The sequence below is a fragment of the Fusarium graminearum genome, chromosome 1, assembly GCF_000240135.3.
Source record: "Fusarium graminearum PH-1 chromosome 1, whole genome shotgun sequence".
In the NCBI taxonomy this organism is placed as follows: domain Eukaryota; kingdom Fungi; phylum Ascomycota; class Sordariomycetes; order Hypocreales; family Nectriaceae; genus Fusarium; species Fusarium graminearum.
Genome location: NC_026474.1, coordinates 3,986,080 through 4,012,480, shown reverse-complemented (window position 1 = coordinate 4,012,480; position 26,401 = coordinate 3,986,080). Strand labels below are relative to the sequence as shown.

The window sequence follows — 26,401 nt, the reverse complement described above, 5'->3', positions numbered from 1 at the left end:
GGATCAAGGGGCTGGAAGGAAAAGGAGGCTCCAAGTTATGGGACTCTACTCCACAGACAGGTGCGGCGGTGCACTTCAAGCGGGTCTTTGCCAGGTTTGGGGAGGTTTTTTGCGGGCAGGAAGCCTTGCAAAAACGGAAGGCACGAAGAATGGACTGGACAGCTCAGCAAAGCCAAAGCCAAAAGTCAAAGCCACTCAGTCAACCATTCTCATTCTTGCTCTCATTCGCTTCATCGTACCGAGCCACCCGCATTCTCCCTTGCCTCGTCTCGCCTCGCCTTATTTGGTTCTTACTTTTGAATAACTTCTTTTTTTATTACTTTTTCTTACTTGTACCATAGGCATATTGACTTATTCACTTCTACACTCTTTCATTGCCTCTGGTGCCTTGCATCAGCGCATCCTCCAACAAACCTCGGTTCCCGGAGAAAGGGGTTCATTCACCTTCTCCTCCCATCGTCTCGGATTGTGCTACCTTCCACTGCCTTGTGCTACATTAAACTTGGGGGTAACCACCTGATTGTATACCTAATTGTAGTCGACTTCAACATCGCACCACGAGCAATCATCATCTTTACCTGTCAACTTGCACCTTTCAAGGTTCTTTTAATATCTTGCCAGTCGCCTTGGCTATCTCTCTTCCTTGAGCTCAGATCCACAACCGCAGTCTCAGAAATCGTCAAACCAACTCACGGACCACGTTAAGTCGAGTCGCTTGTCTGGTTGATCGCGACTCGATAAACTTTTATTCGCGTCACTCTTCCACCTCCATTTACTACCGCCCATCGTCTGGTCTCACCCCATCTCATCCCATCACCTTGTCTCTACCAAGGTTCTGACCACCATGTCTCTGGATCTTGAACACCATCTCACCTTTGTAAGTCTGGCTCGAGCCTGGCCCATTTTCACCACATATCGAACTCCTGCTAACCGTTTCTCAGTATGGTGCTTACCACCATAATCCGGTCAATGTTGCCATTCACATGGTTTGTGTTCCCCTTATTCTCATCTCGGGGTTCTCTTTGGTTCGTCTTTCCACCTCCTGGTTGCTGGGCCATGTGTGCATTTCGGCCCATCAACTTGGATCTAATACACCAGCTTACCATTCTACAGGCCACATACAGCGGTACCCTAATCCCCACACCGTCTTGGCTTAACTTTCCTTACTTGGAGCTGAATCTTGGTGTCATTGCCGCCAGTGTGTATTCTTTGCTTTATCTGCTCTTGGAGCCTTTTGCTGGTTTTCTTCTGGCCATCGTTTGTATGGCTGGGGCAGCTTCGGCCAACTACCTACGCCAACAAAACCCTGACTCAACCTTTCAGGGTGCTCTGGCTGTGCACATTGTCTGTTGGATCTTCCAGTTCATTGGACATGGAAAGTATGAGGGTCGAGCTCCCGCTTTGCTTGACAACTTGGTTCAAGCCATCTTCCTAGCTCCCATGTTTGTGTGGCTTGAAATTCTCTTCAAGCTTGGATACCGACCTGAGCTCCGAGCCCGTGTCAACAAGAAAGTTCAGATCGAGGTCGAGAAGTTTAGGGCTAAGAATGGCAAGGCTCAATAGAGCAGGCTCGCAGCCAATTTGACCATCGAGACAAATTACGTTCTGATATGTAGGAATACATCTTAGACACCGTCGATCGATGGTCAACGCAGGATGCCTGAACCAAAGTGGCTATAGAGTCAAGGAATGTAATAAAGGAAGTTATGGATTCCACTACCAAAGAGAAGGCGGTATTGGTGATCTCATCCCCTGGTTTCACTCACGTACTTGGAGTTTCCGAGTGCAGTATCGTTTTCTTTTACGGCCGCCACGTTCGTTGCGTTACGTTACGGTCGTTGTCCCGAGTTTCACGTCAAACCAAATATGCATATTTAGGATGAAGGATGGTCTGAAGAGGGTCTAGCCATATTGGCCGACTCAACATTGCACGAGGTGTCAGGAGTTGTATCATTTAAATTAGCAGTTATCAGTCGATCATGTAGCAACGTCGTCTATTCACATTTCAAGTCAAAGAAGGAAACATTAGTCCGAGGATCAATAAGTTGTTCTTGCTTTGCTTCCAATTAACTAGCTAATTGTGCTTCAGAGTCAATGAGGCCAGATTACTGACAGAACATGATGTTTATCTACTCTATGGCTAAAGGCTCGTCATCATCTACATCGCAGAGTTGCGCCTCAACGGAGTTGCAACGCTCTACAGGGTGCTGCGCAACATACTGGTGCCGACCTCCTGAAACTTGTGAGATACGCATGTCAATGCGAGTCTTTGCTCCTTCGGCAATCGCAAGTAAGGTCTGGTTGCGAAAGTGAGCCCGGGCGGAACTATTTGGTTCATTTGTCCGGTAGAGTTTGTTCAAGTTTGTGGTGGCTAGGCGGGCACGGCCCAAGGTTGGTTGACATGTCGCTGTCCGGCCTGATGGGAGGGAGCGGCGATTGAGGCGACAGACGGGATGGGGGCGTCTGCGATTTGGACGCTTCCGGCTCGGCTGGAGGCTGAAGTTACCGTACTGCGGTTGCTGTCTTTCTGAGTTCCCTTCCCCGCTTGGTGGAAGGGAGAAAGCAACATGTTTTAGCTCCTGTATCTCCGATGATGCCACCGGAGTCTTCTAGACCTCCTATGACATATCAGAGGATGTTCGGGGCTCGGGGGGTTGCTCATAAGCTTGGCCCTGCATTCGTGGCAAGCGTTCTTTGGTCGCTGCATGCCTCGAACTGTCTCGTTACAGGGTCGGACCGGGCAAAGCAGTCGAAAGAGGTCGGAGAGATGCCTCTCTGCCTTCTTTGAACTTTCGGCAAGGAACCCGGACACGAGAGATGTGTCGGCATTGGAAGTTAGAAATTTGATAGCACATTGTGAAGGCGCTGGTCGGTATTGTTGGGGAACGGGCTATGAGTGTTTGGGGTTCTGTATCAGAGTTAGTGATAAATTACGTGTCGATTGAGAACAAATTGATTAGGTTTTTGCAGCGATAACTTGAGGTATTCCTGGCGATTTTATATTTACAAACGATGTTTGTACTCAGGCAGCTATTTTATGGACATGTTCTTTGTTCCAAGGATAGGCATCACCTGGTCTGGTTTGTCATTCAATATATGTTCTCGTGGGGTACTCAGCTTTGTGCTTTGTCTAAATATAACATCTTCCAGTAATTGGAAATCATAAGCCGTGGGATCAAAGCCCTGGTGAACATGCTGCCTGTTCGGGTGATCACAATAAACATGTCCCTTGTATAGAACAAATAGTTTGCAAAGAAATTCGTAGTAACTTGGACATGGCTGTTCCATACGGACTATCATGGATTTCTTTTAACTTGGCCCTCAAAAAACAGTCCTTGCCTCATAGGTGTTCCAATTCAAAGTGTCATAAAAACTCCATACTCCTTTTTCATTATTCGCTTTGGTCTGAAGCATATCCATTAGTCTAAGTTGCTTCGGCTGTAGTCTCAACACCTTACCTTGTATAGGTCGTGTATTCGGATGTCCTTTTACTTTTCCGAATAAATGCATTCTAGTTCCCTTGTCCGAAGATCTCAGGTGACGACCACAAGAAAAGGGTCCATTCTCCTTTGTTGTTATGTTCGTTTTCGTCCAAGTCTTATCGGTTAATACAAGTTTCTTTGATACATGACGATCATGGAGAGGTCTTACCGGGTTATATACTTGAGTGACTTTTTACTCTTCTTGGCGAGGGGTGTCACAGTTTCGTCCCGTCCCGTCCCGTCCTCCTCCCCCTAGTAGTATCGCTTTTGTCGATACCACTACTCCTGGTCATCCTTGATGGCCAGCTCTGCCGAAACCCAAGGCTTTGTTTCCAACAGGGTAAATCCGGCAGGCTTCTCTTCCATGATGATGCCTCCGTTCATGGTCGTGTACTCGTAGTTAAGGTACGAGGGCACACGGTACTTGGAGTCCTCCTCGTGAATCTCACCGTCCGTGCTGGTACGGTTGTGTGAAACAGATGCAGAGTTGACTCTGTCAGGGTTGGCGGGGATCTTGAACTTCGTACTGCGTGACCAGTAAACGGAAAGCAATTCCGGGATCATATGGGACTGCCAGATCGCCTTTGAACACTCGTCCTTGGCGGCGCGGTTGCCCACGGGACGAAGGGATGCCGGATCGAGGAAGTGAGAGGCGATACCAATACTAACCCCGATAGCCAGGAGAAATAGTACGAAAAACTTCATGTTGTCGATTGTACGGCTGACCAGGCGGGTGTCTTGTGGTTGTGGTAGCTTGTGATGGTATCTTGCGGTGATATCTTGTGACCATGAATTACGGAGAAAGAAGTGGGCAATCAGCAGCAATCTTATAGACGTGAGTCTCAACATTTTAACATTGGGTTTCTAAGTTGGAATTCGTCTCCTCTCCAGTATCCAGTATGTGGATTACCAACATGTAGGTTTGAGAACACCATCAATGTCGGTAACTCTGACATGTGTTTTCTGGATATTTCTATGGCACAGTTGGTTGATTCAAGTCGCTCCCAGCCTGACGTGGCATATCAAACCTCACAGTATAGCAAAGCACTTAGGGTTTGGGTGTTGTCCTTTCTAACGCCGGCGGTAGATACTTCCAGAAGTGAGGGGTAGCATTGAGTCTGTTTTTTGTTCCCAGCAAATTCTCGGATGGTATACTGGGAGCTTTTACTCCAGTGGTCATCCGAACATGAAGCCATACCAGGATTGAGGCTGTATCGGCTTCTGTCAAGTCTCACATGCCACGAGTGTCTAACATGAACTACAGTGACTAATCATTACATCCGGGCATTTATGTATACGTATCAATTGAAAGATTGAATGAGCAGTCTCTTGTCTTTGATTGATTTACCTACCTAGATCAAGTTGTTACCTTCTTCATGCTGAGGCGATTGTGTTGAGGTTGGTTTTCAGTTGGAGAATGAGTAAGCAGCGTCAATTGGCCAATGGCGTGTAAGCGAAAGTTTAAAAATTGTTGCGAGGGCTACAGGGTAACAAGATTTGACTGATGGGTCGATGGGTCGATGAATTGGTTGCTGTGCCACTTGCTCGGCGAAACTTTGATCGCTATCATAACATGCGATGGCAAAAAATGTAGGTTCGGAATCTCGGTGTTTCTTTTTATGCAGAGTTGTTCATTGCTACTTGGGTTGGCTGAGTGTGTTTGAATGTTGTCCGACGCTGCGGGGTTCAGACATGATCCGACGGTTATTTCGAATGATGTATTGAATTTTGTCAAGCACAAGTATTGGACATTCATTAATGAACAATAGGTATGTCCAGAACCTGGGCAAAGTAAACAATATCGCGAGAGCCTTATCATGTATACGTCAGAAAAAAATTGCGTATCATGACATGACCCAGCAGTTAACCCACAAGAACCTCGACGTTTGGAATCTCTTCATGACTCAGGAACTTCTTCCAGCGGCTTTTGCTACCGCTTAGGCCCTGGATAGCGGCGGAAAAGGCGGTAGAGTAACACCGCTGAAGCCGCCGATGCCGGGCATTCAACTATCTTAGCTTGATATTGATAATACGGCATTGGTTACTTTTTCTTTTTTTCAATGGGTCAGAGAGAAGTCGCCAATTATTCTAGACGTATGCTAGTACCCAGTAGAATTATTTCCCTTGTTGCTGACAGCCGTTTGTCTGCCGTGTCCCTTGTCCTCTCTGTCCTTTTTTTTCTGCCAGGATTTCAAAGTGCCCTGAATTGTCGCCGTAACCGGACCCATAAGCTTTGCTGGATCTGGGGAGCTCTGGCAAGGGCCTGCAGGTACTAGGTATGTACTGACAGCTACCGTATCGGACTATGCTGTAGCAAATATCCAAGTGTTGAGAGCTTCTACCGACGTACGGATACAGACAGATAGATATGCCATTGAATGGAAAGATATGCTAAATCATTGGACAGACTGATAACTCAAAGTCCAATTGGGACAACAAACCACAAATAATTTGACAACTTGAAAGCTATGTGCCTTGATTACTCCACGAAGAGCCCCTCGACAGAGACGCTAGTAGGGGACGATCTCTATCGAATCTTGGTTAATTTTCTCACTACGGCCGAAATGTTGGGGCAGTCCACTTGGTTGTCTTTGTGTCTGTGTCTCAGGAATCGGAGGCATCTGAGCACCAACTTGGCCTAGGGATTGGTTGGCTGCGTCACAACTCTTGAATCCATAGAGTCACACACCCACCAAAGAATAATTTTCGGAGGTGCGTAGGCCTTTTCTTATCTTATCAGCGGCAACGTGCCGCCCGCCATTTTTCTTCCTTCAAAGAGTGCCCATCTCCCCTACCTCTCTTCTCCCCTCTCTTCTGGATATCATTCCACAGAGTTACCGTCTCTTGTGTCCTTCACAAACATCGCTTCCCTCGACCTTTAATTCGGGACAAAGAAGGGCAACCTCGCCAGCGGGACGGTTCAGCTTGCATTGATACGTGCAAATTATCCGCTGCAATGCCTCTCAACCTGGCAACCACTCTCGCTGGTCGAGCTCCGGCCCTGCTCCGTCATGGGCGCAGGGTCCCGCGAGCTTTGCCCTCTCGCTCATTCTCCTCGGTGAGCCCTTTCGCTGCCTCATGCCGAGTCTCAATGGCTGCCACTCGACCTGCCAACTCGAAGCGCCTGGGCACCCTCAAGGTTATGCGCGGATACAGCTCCGTTGCTCAAGACGCTCCTAACCCCAGGGCCTACCTCGACAGTGGAGTTATCAAGCCTTCTCAGACCGTCGATGTCAAGAAGGTTCTTGTCATTGGAAGTGGTGGTCTTGCCATTGGACAGGCTGGAGAGTTTGACTACTCAGGTTAGCATACCCAAACCGAAACTGCCTATCTATGACATGCGAAAATCTCACCGACTTGCCCCGCGACTCGTCACCAAAATGTTAAAAAAGAAAAAGATGCACAAACTGACATCGATAAATCACAGGCGCTCAGGCCCTCAAGGCTCTCAAGGAAGCCGGCGTTGCTTCTGTGCTCATCAACCCCAACATCGCTACCATCCAGACCAACCACAGTTTGGCTGATGAGGTCTATTACCTCCCTGTCACCCCCGAGTATGTTTCTTACGTCATCGAGAAGGAGAAGCCTGATGGTATCTTCCTGTCCTTTGGTGGTCAAACTGCTCTCAACCTTGGTGTTGAGATGCAGCGACTCGGACTTTTCGAGAAGTACGGCGTCAAGGTCCTCGGTACCAGCGTTCGAACTCTGGAGCTGAGTGAAGATCGTGACCTCTTCGCTAGGGCTCTGGAAGAGATTAACATCCCCATCGCCAAGTCGATTGCTGTTGGCACTGTTGAGGAGGCCCTCGAGGCCGCCGAGACTGTCGGATACCCCATCATTGTCCGAGCTGCTTATGCTCTCGGCGGTCTTGGTTCCGGTTTCGCCAACAACGAGGAGGAGCTCCGCAACATGGCCGCTCGATCTCTCACCCTCTCTCCTCAGATCCTTGTCGAGAAGTCGCTCAAGGGCTGGAAGGAACTTGAGTACGAGGTCGTTCGTGACGCCAACAACAACTGTATCACCGTGTGCAACATGGAGAACTTTGACCCTCTTGGTATTCACACCGGTGACTCCATCGTTGTTGCCCCCAGTCAGACCCTGAGTGACGAGGAGTACCACATGCTCCGAAGTGCTGCCATCAAGATTGTCCGACATCTTGGTGTTGTTGGCGAGTGTAACGTCCAGTACGCTCTCCAGCCCGATGGTCTTGACTACCGTGTCATTGAGGTCAACGCTCGTCTTTCTCGATCCTCTGCTCTGGCCTCCAAGGCTACTGGATATCCTCTTGCTTACACTGCTGCTAAGATCGGTCTCGGTCACACCCTGCCCGAGCTTCCCAACGCTGTTACCAAGACCACTACCGCCAACTTCGAGCCTTCTCTTGACTACATCGTCACCAAGATTCCTCGATGGGATCTTTCCAAGTTCCAGCACGTCAAGCGCGACATTGGCAGTGCCATGAAGTCGGTTGGTGAAGTTATGGCTATCGGCCGAACCTTTGAGGAGTCTTTCCAGAAGGCTATCCGTCAGGTCGACCCTCGATTCGTTGGATTCCAGGGCGACAAGTTTGAGGATCTTGACTTTGAGCTCCAGAACCCTACCGACCGTCGATGGCTCGCTGTCGGCCAAGCCATGCTCCACGAGAACTACTCCGTTGACAAGGTCCATGAGCTGACCAAGATCGACAAGTGGTTCCTTCACAAGCTGCAGAACATTGTTGACTGCACTCGCGAGCTTGAGCAGGCTGGTGGCCTCCAGAGCCTGAAGAAAGATCAGGTTCTCAAGGCCAAGAAGATGGGTTTCTCCGACCGACAGATTGCCAACGCCGTCAAGAGTACCGAAGACGAGGTTCGTGCCTACCGTCTCAGCTTTGGAATCCACCCCTGGGTTAAGAAGATTGACACCCTTGCCGCCGAATTCCCTGCCAACACCAACTACCTCTACACCACCTACAATGGCTCTACTCACGATGTCACCTTCGAGGACAATGGTACTATTGTCCTTGGCAGTGGTGTTTACCGAATCGGTAGCTCCGTTGAGTTCGATTGGTGTGCTGTCAGTGCTACCAGGGCTCTTCGAGAGATGGGAGAGAAGACAATTATGATCAATTTTAATCCGGAGACGGTGAGCACAGATTACGATGAAGCAGACAAGCTCTATTTCGATGAGTTAAGCTATGAGCGTGTTATGGACATCTACGAACTCGAGAAGTCCAAGGGTGTTGTTGTGTCTGTGGGTGGCCAGCTTGCCCAAAACATAGCTCTCAGACTACAGGAGACTGGAGGTGCCAATGTTCTCGGAACGGATCCTAGGGATATTGACAAGGCTGAGGACCGTCAAAAGTTCTCCGAGATTCTCGATAGTATCGGTGTCGACCAGCCTGCTTGGAAGGAGCTTACTTCGGTAAAGGATGCTGAGAAATTTGCCGAGGAGGTTGGCTACCCCGTCTTGGTTCGCCCATCTTACGTTCTATCTGGTGCTGCCATGACTGTCATCTCAAGCAAGGCAGATCTCAAGGACAAGCTCGAGGCTGCCAGCAACGTCTCTCCTGACCACCCCGTGGTTATCTCCAAGTTTATTGAAGGAGCTCAGGAAATCGACGTTGACGGTGTCTCTGCCAACGGAGAGCTTATCCTGCACGCTGTTTCCGAGCACGTCGAGCAGGCTGGTGTCCACTCTGGTGATGCCACCCTCGTCCTTCCTCCCGCCAACCTCGACAGCACTACCATGGAGCGTGTCAAGGAAATCGCTAAGAAGGTCGCCCAGGCCTGGAAGATCAGCGGTCCCTTCAACATGCAGATCATCAAGGCCGAGAACCCTGAGGGTGGTGAGCCTCTCCTCAAGGTTATCGAGTGCAATCTTCGTGCTTCTCGATCTTTCCCCTTTGTCAGCAAGGTCCTCGGAACCAACTTCATCGATGCTGCTACCAAGGCCCTTGTTGGTAAGAACGTCCCCCCTACCACTGATCTCATGGCCGTGAAGCGCGACTACGTTGCGACCAAGGTCCCCCAGTTCTCCTGGACCCGTCTTGCTGGCGCCGATCCTTTCTTGGGTGTTGAGATGTCTTCCACTGGTGAGATCGCTTGCTTCGGTAAAGACCTCGTTGAGGCCTACTGGACTTCTCTCCAGTCCACAATGAACTTCCGCATGCCCGAGCCTGGCGAGGGTCTTCTCTTTGGTGGTAACGTCTCTAAGCCCTGGTTGACACAGGTTGTCGACTACGTTGCCCCTCTCGGCTACAAGCTGTACGCTGCTAGCCCCGAGGTCAAGGAGTTCATCGAAGCTAAGTCCAAGTCCAAGGTCGAGGTCGAAGTTATTGAGTTCCCCAAGGAGGACAAGCGAGCTCTCCGAGAGGTCTTCAAGAAGTACGACATCCGCGGATGCTTCAACCTTGCTGAGTCACGAGGCAAGACCACACTGGACGTCGATTATGTTATGCGCCGAAATGCCGTCGACTTTGGCGTCCCTCTGTTTATGGAGCCTCAGGTAAGTTTATGACATGCCCACCTTAAAATTTCTTAAGACTTCATAAAACTAACTACGATATTAGACCGCTATCCTCTTCGCTCAGTGCATGAGTGAGAAGCTCCCTCGCTCCGAGGGCATTCCCGCCGAGGTCCGCCGATGGTCCGATTTCATCGGTGGCAAGCCTCTGTAAAAACATACATGGCGTTTTTGTTAATGGAAAGGAAAAGGATTAGTCAGGATTTCAAGATATGCTGTGTGAAATCTTTCTTTTAGGGAGGGCGGGTTTTTGGGAGTTTGTGTGATGATTACTTGGGCTTATAGTATACCCGCCCTCTTTGTACCTATAGATGGAGTAGATGGGAAATGAAGTACGTTTCATGAGATATGCTCGCGGCTATCATGTGGACTTCCATTGCAGCTATCATATTGTAATTGGTTAATGAAAGTATATGAAGTGAAACTCATTCGATCTAAAAAAGAGATATGAACTTAACAGTAAATCCTAGTACTGCAACAACATGAATAAAACAGTGGTCAAGTCAAAAAGCCACAGGGCTCAACAATAGCTAAACCTTGCGATAAAAGTCCATACTAAGACTTTCCTAAGCATTATAATCATGCGGACTAAAACTATTACAACCCTCAAGGGTAATGAATAAAGGTGAATTCGAATACCTGGACTTCAATTGGCTAGTCCTGACTGATTGGACTCAATGAAGTCCTAGGAGTTGTGCTAAGAAATCGATATATAGCAGACACATAAATGTCTTTTTTTACTGTTAAATTTTGGTTGTGCTATAGTTAGGACCATAACTTTTTTTGTTTTTCACTAAAAAGGATAACTCGCCAACACATATCAGACACATTGTTGTCTCAGCAATGTTACCAGAAGGAAGTTGGGTGCCTAGTCTCAGGGTATTAGAAAAATTGACCGGTATAAACATAAGAAATAAAAATTATTAGGACAACTTATACTACTTAGACTAGGCTTTTTAGACTACTTATTTTTATACCCTACGAGTTAGGAGTGGACAAGGCGTCACTGGCCTGATCAAGGACATACGTGGTATCCCTGTAGGCCCTAGCCTCGACGGTGTTTTCGTCGGGTCAGAGGTTGCAACGGAGCGGATGAGATATCTCAACTGGGGCGGAACAACTTGCTCTTTTGCTCGTTCTTCTTATCTCTGTTACTTCGTTATACTGTTGGATAAAGAAAGCGTAGGCTATTATTGTAAATTTCACAGACTTTATTCTCTTACGTGCAAGGTTATTGATCAGTGGCGGTTGCTCGAGGTCCACCATGAACAACTCCATGAAATCGTCCACTGGGTCCATGAAAGTAAGTCTGAGGCAGCGTAGACGGCCACAACGACGCCCAGGAAAATCGAGAAACTTCTTGCGTATAGGGTCACCGTGTAGATTGATTGAAGTTAGGTTCTCCGGGGTAAAATTCTGAATCAGTACCTTCATAAGGCGATAATCCAGATCTGTCTCGAGAGAGTTGATGAGTTGAAATGTTGGAAGGGTCTGTAAGAACACCTTTTTCGTGCTGCTTATGTGAATTCACAGAAAGCCCTCATCCTCTCCCTCTCCCTCAGTAAGGATTGTAACAGCCTGAAGGTTGGGTGCAATGGCGAGGGTCGCTGTTGTCACTTGTAATTGTTATTGCCTTGAACCGCCAGGCCCCAGGATATCAGACAAATTGGCCACTGAGAGCCTAAGGGACGAAACCAGTAGGACATCTTATGATAATAAAACTATAGTCTTTAGGCTATTTATTTTTGTACTCTAAGACTAAGGAGGTCAACGTTTCTACTACCCAGCAGCTGGGTTAGCAAGAAGGTCAGAATCAGTAATTGATTCGTACCTGATCCACGGTGCCTTATGGCCGAAGAATTTGCGGAAGAGTTTGAGTCGTTGTGTCATACTGTTAAAGACCTCCCCATGGATTTTCACCGAACGAAAGACCCACGGCATCATGGCGCACCTGACGAATTTACTGGTGCAGCTTAGAGCTTTGAGGTCGTCTGTCGGTGTGAATGATGCGATGTGTGCTATAACATCACTGGGCAAGGGATTAAACCCGGAGGTGACACCAGGAGTTTCATCGCTATAATGGATATTATTGTATTCAGTTGCTCTTGGTCAACTATGCTACGACAATGTACACATCACGAACTAACATTCCGAAACGCTCACGTTCTTTGGTAATGCCACCCAATGAATGCATCTATATGCTCCGATTCTGTTATAAATAGTCCCTTTCCCAAACGCCACTCCAGCTTCACATGCAATATTGTCTTCCAGGTCATGGAAGGTAAAACACCTGGCAAAAATCCACCGTCGCAACTTTTGGCCTTTCTGACGAAACTAAACCGGTATTTAATACCAAATCTCAAGCTTTCGGTTTCCTTTACCCAATTCCTTCATGTTGACTGGGGCGGCGTCGGATTCTCGGATTTGGTCATGCGCTCGTTTAGCCTGAAGGCAGCAAATCGCTTAGCAAGGGGTTCACCCGAGTCGCGAATGGGATCTTGAAAAGAAGAGGACGAAGAGGGCGAGGAAACACCCCCGTCCTCCCGCTGACGTTTGGGGATTCTCTCACCAGTCGATTGAAGGATAGCCTGAAGGGTTTGCCAGCCCTCGGTAGAATGAAGCTGAAATGTATCAGCAAAATCATGTTGGCTTGCTACTCGACAGAGCAAGGCTTCTTCGTCCTGTATGGTATGTTAATAAATTCTACGGCATTGAGATCAACGCGCGCACCTTGGAGAGGACACCCATCTGCTGAATAAAGCAGAGGAGGTGAAAGTTGGACACTTCTTGTCCAGTGGGCTTCTGGTTAGGCGAAATCTTGACAAATTTGGACAGAGCAGAGTGCTCTTGGCTCTCTCCGACATATTCTCGATTCTCGATAGGGAATCCCTGCTGGGTGAACATAGGCTTTGGGTCGGCAGGAAAGCCGTGGGTTAGTGTGACGAACAGGTATTCGACAGGGAAAGATGGCTTCGCGTTCTCTTGCACATTGGCACCGTACTCGTTAACTCTTCGGTAAAATACCTCAGGAATATATCGTGTGCGGCTGACTGAACCGTCATCCTCCTCTTCATCTCGTACAAGCATGACATTGGGGTCAGCGGATGGCTCGACAATGTCTGCACGAACCATCTCGACAGACTCGTTCGACATCTGGTAAGATGAGATGGAGATTTCGCCATCCTCATTACCAGTGATGATGCATGTCACAAAGTTTGAGCCAAAATTGCCGCTATCACTCCACTTGGAAGCCTTGGGGTACTGAGCTTGCAATCGCGAAGAAAAGCAGATTTCGAGAGAAGACAGGAAGTAAGAATCGGCATGACGCTTACAGACCACAGAACCATCTCCGTTACCAGAATCAAGCAGATCAGTCCAGATGACGCCAACCGGCTCCAGCCCACACTGCTTGGCCACCTTGTCGATCTCCTTCTGAGACTCCCATGCGTTCATGGTGATGCCGTCAAGCTCATCAACTTGGGGAGGCTCATATATGGCCTCTACAACAGCCTTAACGCCGAGAGGGACTTCGGTGTATTCAACATATTTTCCGTAAAGGTAACCCAGACGCTGTGACCCCGTCTTGCGCCAAGTATCGATAAAAGTGTCGATGATGGAAGGCGAGGAGAACTCGACGTGGTCGACCATTCGGAATTGCTGAGGCTGCAGAGTAATCGCACTGGGTTGGCACTTTGTGCAGATACCCTCAGGCCACGAGGGATGGCCTGAAGGGCAATCATGCCTTACTCGATAAAAGGGCTCGACCAGAGGAGGAATGTATGAGGCTCCAAGTTCGGGCTTGTTCGTGGCGGCATTGATCTTTCGTAGGTATGAATGGAAGGACAGGTACTTGATCTTCTTTTCTGCTAGGTATCCGGTGTCAAAGGGGTCGAGGGGTTGGCAGTAGTCACACATGCCCTTAGGGCCATGGCGACACATGCGATCGATTCCTCGAGGAATTTTGCCATTTAGTCGGTCTAACCGATCGTCCAAAGCTGACTGGCGAACCACTTCCCACGGTCTGGAAATCCTCTCGGGCTTGGGGCTAATAGGTAGGTCTTCGACTGGAAGTACTGGCTTTCCGTTGAGCCTGGCAGAAGTGCTCGATATCTCGGGGGTCTCACTGTCGGCAGTGGCATCAGCATGTTGGTAGGTGAGAAAGATGAGATCGCCATGCTTAAGACCGATCTGACCAACTTTGAAGTTGATGATATCGCCTAGTCGCTTCGAATCACCTCCGTTTGGTGCGTTGGATAGAGCTATAGTCTTGGGGTCGACAGTCTTGGGAAGTTGATCGAGTAGCTAGCGACATCAGACGTTAGTGGGAACAAGGGACAAGTTGAGCATGGGTGATGACAAACCAGCTTCCCCAAATCTCCAAAGGTAGTAGTTGCCTCAACGGTTAGACGGGCCATACCATCGGGGCCTCGAAGTCGTAGCAACATGGTGGGCGTTGTACCAAAGAGTTGTTGCTGGTGATATATGGTCTTTGGTGGGGGTATCAACGTACACTTTGTCGCCTTCGCACGCGATGTCAGTGGTGTAAAAGACAAGAATGACACGGTCTGGAGGAAGAGTCGCTGAGATAGAAAGGTGAAAAGAGTAGAAGAGCCTAGCAAGTGATGTTAGAACTCAGCGAAGCAACAGGCATGGAATAGAAGAAGTAACGAACTTCAAGCTCGAGCCTGTGTAGGTACGTATCTTGCCTAAGCTGCTCACTTCAAAGAAAGCACAGCGTCATCCCCACGGTGCCTGCCTGCACTGCGCTGTGAGTGGAGAAAGAGCTTATCTAATGCTCTAGTGACGTTGCACGGCAGTCAATTCCGGGCCCATCTGCCGGAAGGTTGTCACAGCCACGATTGAGCGCCACACAAGACAAGACAGAAACGTTATCTGGCCTAAAGGTGAATGCGCCACATCACCACCACTTTAGCTGTATTACTTACGGATACTGTTGTACCTTAATCTGCATTCTGTATTAATCAATCCCACCCTCTCAGTCCATGCCCGGCTCGAATTATTTCTTTGACACTCGTTTTAATTGCAGCACGTAAATACATCGTGTTTTTCGTTTCACAAATCTATTATTCATCATGTTCAACCTTGATTGGAACGACCTCCTCCCCTTGGCATATGTTGCCGTGCTGGGCGGCTCACTCATGGCATTCTCGACTATCTACCGGAAACGCCAGGCCGGTATGTTCTTGAAAAACACTGAATGAAGGAGATAAGTCGAACAGGCACTAACTATCTTGAACAGCTGAGAGTGCCAACCTGGCTCCGTGGTTTGGCCCTCATCTCCAACGCAACGTCTACCTGTCCCTGCTGCACCTCGACGACGGCAGTGAAAAGAGCCCCAAGGTTCCCGAGAGTGTTCTCCGCGCTGCTTTGTTGCGCCGTGCCGTCGAGGATATCCGCCGTCTTATCCAGGTCAAGTCAGCCAAGCAAGCCTGTGGTTCTTTGTTGGCAAAAGGCAGTGTAGGCGATGATCTGTGGCAGCGATTCCAGCGCGCTGAGAAGGAGATGGAGGAGGAGTTAAGAGATGTCGTCACAGAGGTAAACTCCCTCGTCTATTCTGGCGCATGCGCTTAAAGGTGGTGTTGAGAACGTCTTGCTGATTTTAACCTAGGCCAACGCCCTTGCTCCCAACTGGGGCCAGTCTATCTTCCAATCCGCCCACGAGATGACCGCCAATGCTGCCATGCGCAGTTCGATCGAGGAGATTCTTGCCCAAGCCGATTCAGAGAAGCAGTGGTGGGAGAAGCGCCGAGGACAGATCCAGACAGAGTTCATGAAGGAGCTCGATTCTGAGCAGAGCTCCTCCGCCAAGGCCACCAGCGAGGAGGATGCTGTTTTGGTTGAGGACCCTTCAAACTAGCGACAACAATCAAACAAAGGTGGAGTTGCAGCGACGGATTACACGGATAAAGATGTCTTTATGTACACACAATTTTGAACCTGTTTCCCTCATGTGGGCCATTTAGGCACACACTCAATGTGCATTGCATTATCCCACACATGATCGGTGGCCATCATATAACAGATCCCTTACCTATATGGCCCCCTTCAGGATAGCTCCAAAGAGTGAGGGTACAGGGTCTGATTGATAATAGAGTTGGGAGAACCGAAGACCTGGACAGTCACGAGGAGCTGTTGTGATTCAGAGTCACAATCGAAGAGTCCCTCCCTCTTCTTCTGACTATAAATTAGTGCCCCCCCCCCTCTCCTTCTCTCTTGTTTTCTTTTCCTTCCTTTATCATTTTATTTCCTTCTCCTTCCACGGTCTCTTCTGTCTTGGTTTGATCCACGGACGGTGGGTGCTCCCCGGTACCATGGTCGCTCCTTCCGATAACATGGGAAGGCATACCTTCCTTCTACCACCGGACTATCTGCCTGGCAACACCTTCCTGGACAATAGACAATACCTTCCTGGACAATAGACAACACCTTCCTGGCTAATGAAGACACCTTCCTCCGCCCCAACCTAGACATGACTTGTCACCCATTTCAACCATGCCCCCCTCTTCAACATCTCAGACCTGGATTCCCTCCAACATTGTCCAAAACGACCGTATCAAGCCTCACCCTGCACCCGATTCCAGATAATCTGTTGCTACTCCTCGGGGCTCCAGACCTGGATTCCCTCCGACATTGTCGGAAACGGCCGCATCAGGCCTGATTTACCCTCATTGCCCACTACAGATCATCTGCTGTTGCCACTCTGCACTATGGATTCAACCATCGCCATCTGCACTATGGACTCCTCCATAGCTATCACAGAGTTCATAATGATCCTTGTCTGGACCTGCCTCGCCAACGCTTCGTATCACACCACAAACATACTGTATGCTAAGTTCTTCACCTCCCTAGAGCTTATCACCCAACTTGCCCATGAGTCCGGCCTACAGTTTGCCCCTGGTCTTTTGGACATTGTCCAAGCTCCCCTGCCCGTCACCATTCGGTTTTTCAAAAGCCTTCCTGCCCCTCAGCTCGGTCAATGGGGCGTCTACGTTATTGTGCTTAAGAAGCATGGTCACCGTCCCAAGGTCTATATTGGTTCCGGCACATCCAAGTACGGCGTCCACACTCGGCTGAACCTGTACACCAACGGCCTGACCTATAGGCTTCCTGTTGGTATTGTGGCTGCTATAGAAGATGGGTGGATGATTACCCACCAAGGTCTTCTCTGCTGGATTCTAATGCCAGCCCCTGCTCTATTTCCGCTTAATCGCCTGCTATTCCTTGCCCTTGAAGCCACTTTCGGTTTTGCATTTTGGGCTATGGATTCGAATAGGCAATACGTTGCAATGGACAAGGTCTGTCTTTGGCACCCCAGTGATCTCGAATACGACGGGATCTGTTCTCATTCAGCATTGTCCGAAAGTGTTAGAGCCGACTTTGATCTCACAGAAGAGGAACTAACAGCCCATGCTGCGGAGCGCGAGAAGCGAGCCCGGGAACTCCATGCTATCAACGGTGCGAACTGGCATTACGCGCAGATGGCCTATAACTACGACGAATACTCAAGTGTTGCCTACGAAAAAAACCTGCGTCACAGGGCTGAACATCCTAGAAGGCATACGGCCCAAAACGCCAAGTACCGGTCACAGGCAGTTATTGAGAAACGGTACCGTTGTGAGGAGTGTGACATATCATATACCTCAATGGCCATTCTCACGCGTCACTACAAGACAGACAAGCATAAGGATAGGCTGCTCGGCCTCAACAACAGCCACCCATTTCGTTGTCACGTTTGCAATTCAACCTATCCCAGCTTTGTTAATCTCTGCGTGCACAATGAGTCTAAAACCCACAAGAAGAATGTCGCAGCCGCTATCGCTGCCGGTCAGACCGTTCATCCCGACGCATACAAGCTTCCTGCGCATCGGACTAAGGGAATCAACCCCAAGCATAGCTACATTTGCCATGCTTGCACTTACAGTACTGATCAACGCGATACCTTCCTCCGCCATCAGAAGTCACCAACACACAAGCAGAAAACAGCTGTTTTCGAATCTGCCCAGGCTGCTGCTGAAGCGGCGGTCACTGCTGACAGTGTCGGCATCTGACTTCAGCTTGCCCATTTTGGACCTTGACCCCTTAGGCCTATCTACAGATGATGTGCAGTATCACCACTTGATAGTTACTGCCTAATAATATACAATGTTAACTTGATACTAAAGCTATTCCCAACTGGCCTCCTTTCTAGACCCCTGAGGGTAACCCTTCAATAGTCATCACCTAGCATATGTAGTATCGACTTGAATGTTGCTATATCCGTAGCTATTGAGTCTCAACTGACCTCCTTTCTAGACCCCTGAGGGTAACCCTTTAATAGTCACCACTAGCAATATGTAGTATTAACATTACTAAGGTGTCTTCTTTCTGTTTTATTCAGCATAATAACATGTGCTGCTTCTCTATTGATGTATGGCCAGTCCTTCACTTCTATGCTGAAAAAATGCAATGATGCGCCAACTAGTTAGTCGTTTAAAATGATGATGCGACCTCCTAGATGCAAACCGAAAAAAAAGAACCGAAATCAACATATGCAAAACTCCTTTCCAGAAACAACACTTGACAAAAAAACAGACCATTATACCAAATTCTCCAAACTAATGCCAGTTAACCCTCTCTTAATGCAGATCAGTAAAAGTGCTTGCGTCGCCAAATGTCCTCTTCGGTCTTGAGTAGGATGGGCGATTCGCAACCTCGAAGGCCAATGAACTTGCCTATCTTGCGTCGCTTCTCCTCAAGAGTTAAATTGGAGTGCCATTCGATAGGGCAGGGATACTGGCTCGTCCAGGGGCTGGGTGTCCTCTGATGGTAGAAATGGGCGAGAGACTCGAGCTGCTCATCGGTGAGTAGCCAGAAGTTGAGGACAGTAGTGGGAAATGAAGGATGGACAGCGCCTGTCGTGAGTTGGACTAGAGGTGCCAGTGGTAGAGCCATCTGTTCTAACTTGCGTTGGAGACTCGGGTTCTTTGCAAGTCGTCGCTCAGCAAATGCCTGGCGGTGCCTGGAAGGGATCTCGCCTCGCATCATAGTGACGGTTTAGTCGGTGTTGATAAGAAGAATGAAAGGTTGGTCGTTTTAGAGTTGAGTAGAATAGTCTCGAGCTTTCTTTTTGTAGATCAAGAGCTCCAGTCTCTTGTTGCCTCCCAAGATTGACGTTTCTGAATAAGAATGGTCCTTGAAGGTGAACAATGGTCAACGATGAGTGGTGATGGTGAATTGGCTTTGGCGGGGTGGCTATCGACAGCGGTCTTCTCCGCAGTGTAGTTCAGTGAATGACAGCACCAACTGAAGTTTTGAGTTTTGTAGTCGAATCCTTGACTGGCATTTGTTGCTCGGACTATCCGCGAGGCTTGCCTGGAACCGAGGCGAGAAATGACAGAGAAGGGGAAAGTCTAGTTAGAGAGAAGGAAGAAATGGAAGAAATGGAAAGGGATGTCTTGTAGTTAGATAGATGCTAGATACTCTTACACTTACTCTTGCGGGCGAAACCCCGCCTTCTTGTACGGAAAGACATGAGAAGCTAGGATCGCGAACAGCCAGTCGAACGTCTTTGTGACCGGAAGCCGTTCTCGTTCTCGTTCTTGTTCTGCTCTGTTCTCTTTTTGGAAACAAAACCCCCCGATGCACGCACGTACGCACGCGCACACCCCTTTGACCCGGCTCTTTCTCCAACAGCAGCTGTTCTGGGCAAAGCGGGCTTTGACAGCTCAGAGACCTGAACCTGGAGCCGCTTTGAGCTCTTCAACTCTGTGCTCCGTCTGGCCTGGCGTAGTCTGCCGCACTTGTAGTCTTTGGAACTAAAAAGCCTTTCCTGCCAGCGCAGAGAGTAGACGGACCCGGCTCCAGGTAAGACTCTGGGTTTATTAGTGGGTGTCGAAACTGAGACAGACAAGACTCTGCTGCACTACAGTGTAGAGAGGGTACTGGACCAGACGCAATTGGGTTGGTCTGGAGGCGCTTGGTTCATTCAAGCAAGAAACACCAACAAACGATGGCGTGGAATGTGACTTGGTGGTCATGACTCAAAGGTCATGTCTCGGACAAGACAATGATGAGGTCAAGATAAATCAAGTTTACCGCCTTTTATTAATACTTCATTCTTTCTTTTGTTCCATTTTTGATCAATTCATTGACCTCTCCATACATAGTGTACATACCTACAATACGTAGACACCATAATTAGCAAAACTCACATGATGCTTTGTCCTATGCAGTTCGCTCCGCTCCCGGTGTCTAGTCTTACTCTACTGCTGCATGTCTTGCATTCTGCTGCGTTGGCTGTCCTCGACTATCTCCAATTGCAACCCTTCCAGCCACCTGGTGTCTTAGACTGACGACACTTCTTCTTCTGTGGCCATTAACTCAACTTCGGTCTTCATTAGATGCGAAAAATCACAAGCAAGTGAAAAAAAAAAAAGCCTGCTACTGAGACATGATTAATTCCGTCCCTCCCCCTCCTCACAAAAGCCCACAAAGAGCCACCTTTATTTACGCTTGCAGTCTCCCAAGTGCTCATTCTTTATCGCCATGTCTCTCTTTTGGCAAACTCTGTCAGCCAATTGCAAATGAAAACATGCTTAGAGCCACTTCAGCTTGGCAATATGGTCCGCTTTCTTCTTGCTTGCTTTGACAAATCCCAAAGCCCTCAGCTCAGCCAGCGCGCGGTAGAACAGGACCAGCGACTTGCGTTCGTCCGCTTCCTCGTTGCTGATCAGTGCGGAAAACGCAGCCCATAAATCTGCCACGTTGATAAGGCTTCCAGTCTCCGTGTACAGGCGGTATAAAAGCGCAGTAGCTGGCAACGTTGCTGGGGTTTCTCCATCCCCAGGCTTACAGCATGAACACGACAGGTAATCGTGGGGTCTTGAGAGGCTGCGCTCCAGGATGGTCCGCGGGCGAGGCACAAATACATCCCGCGATGGCGCCCGGGAATCGTATAGCCAGCTTTCTGACAACAAAAGAGAGCCGGGCCTGGGAGCCTGAACATGCTCGATAAGCAACGCTGTGACGTCGTTCACAATCTGAGTAAGCTGCATGTCCTCCTCTGTAAGTGCCGCTGAATCGTGGCTCAGTTGAACCCTTTGTGCAATGACAGTGGTTCGTACAATCTTGCTCTGGCCACTATACTTACTTCGTAGCGTGATGCCCTCTGTTTGTGCCTTTGCATGTAGCTGTTCCAAGCTGATTAGTTGCCTTGATAGTGCATTTTGAAAGTTGATGTCTGTCTGCTTTGTTGCCGGACCGAGTAGCAGATCAACCTCTCCATCTCGCAAAATTGCGATCACCTTACGAAGCAGAGCCAGCAACTCGTTGGCATCCATGCGTTGTACCGAATCGACAGCCCTCGAGCTTTCTGTTATTGAAATGCCCTCGTCCATAGCCTCAACATAAGCTCTTGAAAGCTCAATATCCTGGGCTTCTGCTTCCCTGAGAATAAGTAGTGCCCGTAAGAAGTCTTCGATATGCTCTTGTCGAGAGGTAAGGCTATTTTGAACTTGCGAGGCAAGGAAGTCATCATTTTCGAGTAGATCCTTGGCATATTGGATGTTATCCAATACTCCAGTCTCCACTGCCCTCTCAACATTTTCTCTAAAAGAGTTCGTGTGTCGAATCGCTTCAATGTGCTCTGCTTGAAAAGATGGCGCATGGGAAAGGACACTGAGGGGATTTGCGTAAAAGTGACACATGTAAGCGTACTATCGCTGTTAGTAAGAATTCGATCTTGCTTAAGATGTGTAGAACTTACCTTTAAGGACATAGTAAAGGTTTGGATGCCTGAGACCTGGTCATGTTGCCGGTCCAACATGCTGTGAAGAAGCGACGTGCCCATTAACACAGGAGTATCGGACGCTGCCACGGCGGCTTTGAAGACGGTCTCAAGAATTGCCGAGGTCTGGATCACGTCGAACTGTGCTCCGTAAATCTGCTGGCATGCAGCCTTGAGCAGCCTAGCTTGGAGGAGCTCAACTGATGTGGCGATGCCAAAGAGGAGAGTAAAGGGGATACGTGGGCGCCAAGAGCTTGAAGGGTTAGCAGGCAAGAAGGAGTCCCAAGAAAGGAAAACATACTTGAACAGAATGATCAACTCGGACAACAGACTACTCTCGAAGCCTTCGCTGTCTTGAAATGCAACAAAGACATGCTCGCAGTTCTGGGACTTGATGGATGCGTGCAAGGCCTCAAGATCATAGTCGAGATACCGTCGTCCCTGTGACATGTGAGAATGATATTCGTTCTGTCAAGTTATACGACTTACCTCACGGCCATCCCCAACTTGGAGATCATCGTCCTCATCATCCGAGACTTTGGCGGTGACATCTCGAATAACCTTCTTCAATGTCGCTTTGAGAGTTGATGCTTCCGAGGACCGCAGACCAACAAACTTGCTTGGCGTGGTTTGTTGAAGTGTCTCTGATAGCTGCTGAAAGAGAAGGTCCTGTGAAGCAATGTTGGGTCCGGTGATGATGAAAGCTGATGGGATCCTATCCCCACTGTACGAGAATTAGGGGCTGCGTGCATATGAATGAGCTCTGGGTTGGATTCTTACGAGTCTGTCACTGCATCCTTGACGAAATCGCTAACTTCGTGTAGAGTTTCCAAATTTGAAGTTTTGAGAATTTCCTAATTTCATGTAAGAATAGTTTCACGAAAGAAATCTCATAGACTCACCTGGATGCGTCCATCAACCTTGGTCCAGCTCTCCTGAAACAAGGTCTCCCTTAACTGGACAAACTCAGGCTTCTCGGCTCCATTGAGCAGAGGTACGAAAGGCGATGAGTCTTTGATAGATTCTTCATCTTTCTGAGCTTGCCTTGACACTCTTTTGCGTTTAGCGGGCTTCTTCTGCGTCCCATCGTCTTCAGGGTCAAAAATATAGGCAACCTGTCTATTGCGTTAGCGGAAATGGTCCATGAACCTTGAAACAGGGTTATATGTTACCTGATGATCCTCTTGACTGTATGCCTCTTGTTCCATTTCTTCATGTGTCATGATTAGTTCTTTGATAACGCCGATGATGTCAAAATTCTAGAGATGAAACTCATGAAGCTCGGTTTAGTAGTAAAGGTCAACGCGTTTTCAGACGGTGAGCGCGTACCATGACACTGTATTACGCACTGTATCCCTAGCGACCGCTACTAACAGACTGCCTGTAGGTGTTAATGAAGGCCAACCCAGGCAGGGCATCGGGACGACATGACACAGGCCTCAGGGTATCAGAAAAATTGACCGCTATGAACATAAGAGATAAGATTATTAGGGCAGCTTATGCCACTTAGACTATGCTTCTTAGACTACTTATTTCTGTACCCTAAGGCTTAGGAGGCCAACTTTTCTGCTACCCACTAGACAGGTAGTAACAGCACGGCAGTGTGAAAAAAAGCAATGTGCCATAGTTGCCATAGTTTCTTGAATAGGTATATAAATTTCATCCTCGAGTACATCTAGTTCTTTGTCCCGTTCATCATCTGTATGCTAGTGCTCACCGAGTCCACCTTCGTTTGATGCGCCTCCTCTCAAAATTCATCTTATCCTCGAGCTTCACATCCCATGCCATATATCACCTTGACGATGTGAGCCCTTCCTATCCTCTGGTTCAAAGAAACCCATATTAGACGAGGCTCTGAGTCCCAGCACCCTCAGTTTTTTGCCGTTTGTACACCCCTGGAAAAGACATTTCTTGCCCCCATCCCTGCCGAGCCCATCACGACTGAAGCGAGTCGCGGCGCAGCGCAGTTCTGCCACCAAGTTTGGCAGATATTCATACAGATAGCGAAAAAGACGCGACGAAGTAAGTCACTTTTACCACAACTGAAAAAAGGGGAGACCGTAAGAAAAGGTAAAAGAGACGGAAAATACCAGTACTGGTAGACCATAACCTTGACGCCACAAACGAATTGTTCTAAATCACAATGAGCCTCGCAACACCATAATTATCCTAAGCTGTGGTTTTGACAGGCTCAGCGGGAGCGACAGTCTTGATTTATGTTAGCAGGGTGAACTCTGGTCCGCGTCAAGACCAACACTTACGTTGTCGTCCTTCTTCTCTTCAGAAGCCGAGGCTTGTGGTGTCTCCTCAATCTTCTCCTCTTCAGACTTGCCATCCTCATCAGTCTTCTCAACCTTGGGCTCAGAGACCTTTGGGGCCTCAGACTTGGGCTCCTCGGTGGTCTCCTTACCGCTGTCGTCCTTCTTCTCGTCTGGCTTGGCTTCCGAGTTGCCGTTCACGCCGTTGGTGGACTCTCCAGCGGGAGCTGCAGTTTCGGCAGTCAAAAGCTTATTCCACTTATCCAAAAGAACTTGCGAACGGTCCTTAAAATGGAATTCGTCCTCGCGTGGGATTGACTCCAGCTTGAGGATAGCCTTGAGAACCTTGTTGATCTTGGTCGTGCGGATGATAGACACCTCCAAATCCTTCAGTTTCTCGAGCATAGTGACGTACTCGGACATCTGCTCCATCTCGGTTTCCTGGGGCTGTTGATCCCTGGTGAGGAGACCCCGTTGAAGCTTATGTCGGAGGTAGAGTACCTCTTTCTGCTTAGTAGTTAGCGCTATCCGAAGCTATTGCATGAGTGGCATCTCTGTACCTCTTTCTGATGTCGTCGCTCCTCGGGAGTCACCTTGGCCTTTTTATTGCTCTCGGTCTTCGTATCTGTAGTCTTCTTGACCTTAACCTTGGTTTTGGCAGCAGAATCTTCTTTAGCCTTGGGAGTGCCGTTAGCAGCCTTGGGAGTGGACGTGTTAAGCTTAATCTTGGGCTTCTTTACAGATTCAGGCTTCTGTGGTGTCTGGTTCCAGAACAATTAGCATCTTGGTTTGAGGCAGAGATGTAGGGGTGGTGCTTACGTTCACATCATCCTCAGCCTTGCGCTTCTTGGACTTTGATTTCTCGGTTGTGGCATCATCAACATCCTCCATATCGACATCGTCATCAGAAGCCTTAGCCTTTCCCTTCTTAGCCTTCTTGGGTGTTGCTGCAGCCTGCTGCTTTGCAATGTATTCCTCTTGGAATTGCTTCAGCATATCCTTGTAGGTATCCAGATCATTATGTTCAGAGGCGCGCGTGAATGCCTCTTTGAGATCCTTGCGCATCTTCTCGGTAATGGTTTCTAGAGCCTTCTCAGGTGTAAGCTCTGTAAGTAGTGTGTTTGGCACCCAGCCACTGTATTGAGGTCAGAGAGAGCGCAGGATCCCAATAGGGGGAACTTACAATTCATTTGTGTGGAGATACATGACAGGGAAGGTTCTGTCGTTGACACGTTTGCCACCGTCAGCATAGGCCTCTGTGTATGTGCCATCAGGCCGCGCTGCAGCTACTGGGCGACTATCGACCAGAGCTTGTGGCAGCATTGATTCATCGCAAATGATGGCAGGCCAAGCGGGAAATCCCTTGAGCTTGACTAAGAAGTGGTCTCCTGGCTTGGCGTCCAGATGTGTGAGGCGCGCCTTGGAGGCCTTCTTGCTCAGGCTCTTGCGGTTGTTGCCGCCAGTTGACTTGCGTCGGTTGTTCTTGCCCTTTGCTGAGGCAGTTTCGGTGGCAGCGTTTTCGGCTGTCTCGCCATCGACAGATGGGGCAGAATTCTCTGTCTTGGTCTCTCCGGCAGCCGGGGTCTCGGGCGCGTCCTTCATTTCGATGTCGGCACCTTCGTCAGCGGGCTTTGGTTCTTCGGTCGCGTCTGTGTTTTCGACAGTCTTCTCTGGACTTCCGGCTTTGTTGTTTCCTGATTGCGCAGCATGGTCAGCATAAGTCTGACAAAGGGAAGGACGCGCCAGTGCCCAAGAGCACGCGAAAAATCAGGGCGCGGTTTCAACAGTGAATCGACCAAGCGCGCAGTAGACACCGGACACACCGTGATCATGACTTACCCTCGGCGACCTTTGTTTCCTCCTTGTTTGCTTCAGCATCGGCCATCGCGGCGTCTTCTCCGGTTGATGATGGCTCTGTGGGCTTCTCGGCTGAAGGAGCCTCCTGCGCGTCAGGAGCAGGAGCCTCAATTTCAGGCTTCTCGGTAAGCTGATCCGACATTGTGCAAGTGGATATGATGTTTCGCTGGTCAATGTACACAGCAACTAGAGATGTAATTCCAGTTGGGAAAAGACAGGCGAACGCGTAGTTGAAGACGTATCGCGCGCGTCAATGGGGCGCAAGATCCGTAACGCGATGAGGATTTGATAATGGAATTGTTGCACAATTGATGAAAGAAAGGTGCTTCGTCGAGATGCTGGGGTGTTGGAGGTGACGAAAGAAAAAACGCTGGTACGAGTTAACAGGTTCGGCCTGAGCAAGGGAAGCACTTTCAAACGTCACCAGAGGATTGATGGTCACGTGATGAGTATATGGACTGGAAGACAGCCTGGTGGGTAACAGAAAAGTTGTGAGGATACAAAAATAAATCGCC

General features: G+C 48.9%; 9 protein-coding genes across 9 annotated transcripts; 4 read left to right on the top strand and 5 right to left on the bottom strand.

The window, feature by feature from the left end:
• The first annotated feature begins 205 nt into the window (after nt 1-205).
• FGSG_01219 (uncharacterized protein) lies at nt 206-1,568 on the top strand. The gene is made up of 3 exons (XM_011318691.1): nt 206-877; nt 942-1,025; nt 1,114-1,568. Exons 1-3 carry the CDS (start codon nt 845-847, stop codon nt 1,561-1,563), a joined length of 567 nt encoding a protein of 188 aa, XP_011316993.1. The 5' UTR covers nt 206-844; the 3' UTR covers nt 1,564-1,568.
• Nucleotides 1,569-3,761: 2,193 nt separating this feature from the next.
• FGSG_01218 (uncharacterized protein) lies at nt 3,762-4,187 on the bottom strand (the record flags this gene model as incomplete). The annotated part of the gene is made up of 1 exon (XM_011318690.1): nt 3,762-4,187. One exon carries the CDS (start codon nt 4,185-4,187, stop codon nt 3,762-3,764), a length of 426 nt encoding a protein of 141 aa, XP_011316992.1.
• Nucleotides 4,188-6,438: 2,251 nt separating this feature from the next.
• On the top strand, nt 6,439-10,333 carry FGSG_01217 (carbamoyl-phosphate synthase arginine-specific large chain; the record flags this gene model as incomplete). Its single annotated transcript, XM_011318689.1, has 3 exons — nt 6,439-6,784; nt 6,910-9,968; nt 10,033-10,333. 3 exons carry the CDS (start codon nt 6,439-6,441, stop codon nt 10,138-10,140), a joined length of 3,513 nt encoding a protein of 1,170 aa, XP_011316991.1. The 3' UTR covers nt 10,141-10,333.
• A 2,043-nt stretch (nt 10,334-12,376) lies between these two features.
• Nucleotides 12,377-14,431, bottom strand: FGSG_01216 (uncharacterized protein; the record flags this gene model as incomplete). The annotated part of the gene is made up of 3 exons (XM_011318688.1): nt 12,377-12,667; nt 12,717-14,288; nt 14,348-14,431. The coding sequence occupies 3 exons, from the start codon at nt 14,429-14,431 to the stop codon at nt 12,377-12,379; spliced, it is 1,947 nt and encodes a 648-aa protein (XP_011316990.1).
• Nucleotides 14,432-14,978: 547 nt separating this feature from the next.
• On the top strand, nt 14,979-15,949 carry FGSG_01215 (uncharacterized protein). The gene is made up of 3 exons (XM_011318687.1): nt 14,979-15,182; nt 15,247-15,542; nt 15,616-15,949. Exons 1-3 carry the CDS (start codon nt 15,080-15,082, stop codon nt 15,862-15,864), a joined length of 648 nt encoding a protein of 215 aa, XP_011316989.1. The 5' UTR covers nt 14,979-15,079; the 3' UTR covers nt 15,865-15,949.
• Nucleotides 15,950-16,714: 765 nt separating this feature from the next.
• On the top strand, nt 16,715-18,055 carry FGSG_01214 (uncharacterized protein; the record flags this gene model as incomplete). The annotated part of the gene is made up of 1 exon (XM_011318686.1): nt 16,715-18,055. One exon carries the CDS (start codon nt 16,715-16,717, stop codon nt 18,053-18,055), a length of 1,341 nt encoding a protein of 446 aa, XP_011316988.1.
• Nucleotides 18,056-18,632: 577 nt separating this feature from the next.
• On the bottom strand, nt 18,633-19,031 carry FGSG_01213 (uncharacterized protein; the record flags this gene model as incomplete). The annotated part of the gene is made up of 1 exon (XM_011318685.1): nt 18,633-19,031. The coding sequence occupies one exon, from the start codon at nt 19,029-19,031 to the stop codon at nt 18,633-18,635; it is 399 nt and encodes a 132-aa protein (XP_011316987.1).
• A 1,550-nt stretch (nt 19,032-20,581) lies between these two features.
• FGSG_01212 (uncharacterized protein) lies at nt 20,582-22,994 on the bottom strand (the record flags this gene model as incomplete). The annotated part of the gene is made up of 7 exons (XM_011318684.1): nt 20,582-21,700; nt 21,751-22,024; nt 22,073-22,212; nt 22,261-22,495; nt 22,552-22,625; nt 22,674-22,886; nt 22,944-22,994. The coding sequence occupies 7 exons, from the start codon at nt 22,992-22,994 to the stop codon at nt 20,582-20,584; spliced, it is 2,106 nt and encodes a 701-aa protein (XP_011316986.1).
• A 946-nt stretch (nt 22,995-23,940) lies between these two features.
• On the bottom strand, nt 23,941-26,028 carry FGSG_01211 (uncharacterized protein; the record flags this gene model as incomplete). Its single annotated transcript, XM_011318683.1, has 6 exons — nt 23,941-23,979; nt 24,033-24,536; nt 24,590-24,790; nt 24,849-25,164; nt 25,213-25,723; nt 25,869-26,028. 6 exons carry the CDS (start codon nt 26,026-26,028, stop codon nt 23,941-23,943), a joined length of 1,731 nt encoding a protein of 576 aa, XP_011316985.1.
• Between the last annotated feature and the right edge of the window lie 373 nt (nt 26,029-26,401).